This window comes from Salvelinus sp. IW2-2015, unplaced genomic scaffold (assembly GCF_002910315.2).
Source record: "Salvelinus sp. IW2-2015 unplaced genomic scaffold, ASM291031v2 Un_scaffold1437, whole genome shotgun sequence".
Taxonomy (NCBI): Eukaryota; Metazoa; Chordata; class Actinopteri; order Salmoniformes; family Salmonidae; genus Salvelinus; species Salvelinus sp. IW2-2015.
The window spans coordinates 157472-161720 of NW_019942907.1; the positions used below are offsets into that span (position 1 = coordinate 157472).

At 47.8% G+C, this 4249-nt stretch overlaps 1 protein-coding gene across 1 annotated transcript; it reads left to right on the forward strand.

The window, feature by feature from the left end:
* Window positions 1–6: 6 nt before the first annotated feature.
* On the forward strand, window positions 7–3610 carry LOC112070831 (transmembrane protein 121-like). The gene has a single exon (XM_024138281.2). It carries the CDS (start codon window positions 865–867, stop codon window positions 1828–1830), a length of 966 nt encoding a protein of 321 aa, XP_023994049.1. The 5' UTR covers window positions 7–864; the 3' UTR covers window positions 1831–3610.
* Window positions 3611–4249: the final 639 nt, after the last annotated feature.

Below are 4249 nucleotides of genomic sequence, written 5' to 3' on the forward strand. Positions count from 1 at the left end.
ACTGAGCCACACACACTGAGGGACTGAGCCACACACACACTGAGGGACTGAGCCACACACACTGAGGGACTGAGCCACACACACTGAGGGACTGAGCCACACACACTGAGGTACTGAGCCACACACACTGCTTTTCTCTGCCCCATACAACCTCCCATTGCACCACTGTGTCCTATACACACCTCTCTGTGTATCCTCCACTCCCCCGGAGTGTGCAGATTAGCATCCCAGTATGAGTCATGGATCGTCAGCCTAAGAGGCACCTGCTTTACTAGCAGAGGTGGATCAATGGAACTGCACTGAGTGATGACATGATGTTCCTGAATTCGCATGGCTTGAGAAAAATCACCTGATAGCAGCCGTGCAAAGACTGACCACCCCTAACTTCACTGTTTTTAATCACTAGACTGACTCTCACTGGACGGACGCTCCCTGGACTGTCTCTCCCTGGACTGTCTCTCCCTGGACTGTCTCTCCCTGGACTGTCTCTCCCTGGACTGACACTCACTGGAGTGACTCTCCTTGGACTGACACTCCCTGGAGTGACTCTCCTTGGACTGACACTCCCTGGACTGTCTCTCCCTGGACTGTCTCTCCCTGGACTGTCTCTCCCTGGACTGTCTCTCCTTGGACTGACACTCCCTGGAGTGACTCTCACTGGACTAACTTTCCCAGAACTGACTAACTGGACTGACTCTCAAAGGACTGAGTATGACTCACTGGCATCCCCCAGGGATAACCGTTATCCCCCTTTGACATTTAAATTTTTGACACGGCCATGTCCCTTTTTCTGAACCCGTTCTTTTTCTAAACTCGGAAGCCGTGGACTGGAGGTGAGAGCCAGCGGGCGGTCAGCTCCTCACCATGGTGTTGCCGCCCCCGGACAAACGCCACGTGTGCCTGACCACCATCGTCATCATGACCAGCATGGCCTTCATGGATGCTTACCTGGTGGAGCAGAACCAGGGGCCCAGGAAGATCGGCGTGTGCATCATTGTGCTGGTCGGGGACATCTGCTTCCTCATCGTGCTGCGCTACGTGGCCGTGTGGGTGGGCGCAGAGGTGCGCACGGCCCGCCGCGGCTACGCCATGATCCTCTGGTTCCTCTACATCTTTGTACTGGAGATCAAGCTCTACTTCATCTTCCAGAACTGCAAGGCCGATAGGAAGTCCCTGGAGACGGTGGCCCGGAAAGCCTTGACTCTGCTACTGTCTGTGTGTGTCCCGGGGCTTTACTTGGTTCTAGTGGCTCTGGACAGCATGGAGTATGTGAGGACCTTCAGGAAGAAGGAGGACATGCGGGGGAGGATCTTCTGGGTGGCTCTTGATCTTCTGGATCTTCTTGACATCCAGGCCAACCTGTGGGAGCCTCAGCGGACCGGCCTGCCCATCTGGGCCGAGGGGCTGATGTTCTTCTACTGCTACGTCCTCCTCCTCACCCTGCCCTGCGTCTCCCTCAGCGAGATCTCCACGCAAGGGGAACACGTGTCGCTCCAGAAGATGATGCTCTACCCTGTCCTCAGCCTGATCACCATCAACGTGGTCACTATCCTGATCCGCGGGGTCAACATGGTGCTGTTCCAGGACAGTAGAGTCTCCACCATCTTCGTCGGCAAGAACGTGGTGGCGATCGCCACGAAGGCGTCCACCTTCCTGGAGTACCGGCGTCAAGTGAAGGAGTTCCCTCAACCGCAGAACGCCATGGCGTTGGAGCCGCAGCAGAACTCTGTGGGCCGCGGACATACACCCCACACGTCGCACTCGCAGCCTCTGGCCAACTCCACCAACCTGCCCCACGAACCCTCGCCAGCACCACACATGGAAACATGACCCCCAGCACTGGACCCTCTGGACACCAGCGGAGCATCTCCACCGCTGCCGTCAGTGACTAACTACAGTGACTAACTACAGTGACTAACTAGAGTGACTAACTACAGTGACTAACTAGAGTGACTAACTAAAACAGAACTTCTGGTGTGACTCGTTCTGTCTATCCAGTCTCTGAGAGTTTGGTATTAAGAGAGATGTGGGTTTCATGACAGGATGCTATTCTTCTGCCTATCAAGCCCACTTGAACAACAGAGGATTTAACAACTAGAGGTATATTTTCAGCCTCTGTCTGCCTGTCTGTCTATTGGAGAAGGATAAAGATTCACCTTCTTGATTCTGACAGGAGCGAACTGTTGTGGTTTTATTTGTTTTTAAATGAACAATTTTATTCTGCAGCTGAGTAATGTATGTTGTGTAACAGTAAATTTTACAATTTGTTCCTCTGAATATCTGTGATTTTCTAAAACCCCTTTCGACTGTCCATTGCGTGGCTTTTTTCTTTGTAGTCCTTAAAAAGGAGGTATACCACTCGCCCTACAGAAGCACTAAGTTGAAGTGGAGAAAGAYAGGATGGAGAGGAGAGGAAGGGAAGGAGAAAGGGTCAATAAGAAGGGTGGCAGTAGAAGAGTGAAATTCAGCCTCTGCTTTAATTCTGCTGAGAAAGGAGCTAACTGGAGTCTGCTGACGCTTTACGACCAACTGGTCTGCTGCCTCGGTCAATGTGACGCTTTACGACCAAATGGTCTGCTGCCTCGGTCAATGTGACGCTTTACGWCCAACTGGTCTGCTGCCTCGGTCAGTGTGACGTTTTATGACCAAATGGTCTGCTGCCTCGGTCAGTGTGACATTTTACGACCAAATGGTCTGCTGCCTCGGTCAGTGTGACATTTGCTGACCAAATGGTCTGCTGCCTCGGTCAGTGTGACGTTTTACGACCAAATGGTCTGCTGCCTCGGTCAGTGTGACATTTTACGACCAAATGGTCTACTGCCTCGGTCAGTGTGACATTTTACGACCAAATGATCTGCTGCCTCGGTCAGTGTGACGCTTTACGACCAAATGTATGCTAAAAGCACCAGAGCTCAGCACTATACACTCTACTTGAGGCAGCCAACCGTGTGTGTGATTCTGCGTGTGTGTGTGTGTGCTTGTGTGTGTGTCTGCGTGTGTGTGTGTGTACACGTGTGAGGGGGCAGAGGGGTGCTCGTGTGAAACTGTATTTCAAGTTCAAGTCTTGTCACATGCACAAGTACAGTGAAATGCTTCACTTYCAAATTTACCCAGCAGTGCTGTAATCAATATCAAAATATTATAACTAATAATACATTTTTTACAAATTATAATAATAATTACATATATATATATATATATACATATATATGTATGTATAAATAAAACATGGGAAATAAGAAAGGAAGCTATATACAGGGTCAGTGCCAATACCAAATCTACAATGTGCTGGATACTGAAGTATTTGAGGTAGATATGTACATGTAGGTGGGGTTTAGGAAAAAGTGACTGGTAGCAGCATCCGTAATAATAATAATAGTAAACAGTGGGTGTGAAAGAAACCTCATTGTACTTTCCTCCACAAGTAAGCCTTGAAGTCAAAGAATGCAGAGTGCAGACAGCCTCAATGACAAACGTTAAAATATAAATGTACAATCCAACCTGAAAACTGAAAACTATTTCTACTTAATTGATGAAGTGGGTATTAAAGTATTATTATTATTATCGTTATTACTACATGTACATTATTTATTAAATGTGTATGTTTTAATAAAAGTATTCAAAGAATGTCTTTGTCTTACTCTTACCTCGACAATCTCTGACTGGGAGGCGACATGACAGAGACATGTCTTGTTGGAGGACTCATTATACGGAAGAGGAATGGAACTTAAAAAAAAKCCAAGTTCAAAAGTTGACAGAATATTTATCCATTCTGAGCAGGTTGTACTTCTGTCTACAACAAAATGGCTTCACTCTCATTTCTCTTTTTCTAAAGAAAATGGATTTCAATTTTTTTTGCAGACCAACTCACTTGAATTCACTTTTTCCAAAGATACCTTTCTTATTTTCTCTTGTCTGAACTCTTCCATGGTGGTTGGTGGGCTATTTGCTGTTGCCATGGAAACATTGTTTCATTAGCCAACCCTGGCATTATGGAGAGACAAGAAAAGTTCAGCCACGTGAACAATGTGCCATTGTGTACCCAGAATGACCCATGCAAAGATCAACCACAGATACCAGCACTCTGAAACACACTGGAGAATCATCAGTGGCCCCATCAACATCAACTGACTGGTCTGAAAGTGACAGTACCCTTTAACCTACCATAATAAAACACAGAGAGAGAGAATGTGAGAGAGCGAGAGAGCAAGAATGAGAGCGAGAGAGAGAGACTGTGAGGAGAGCTGAG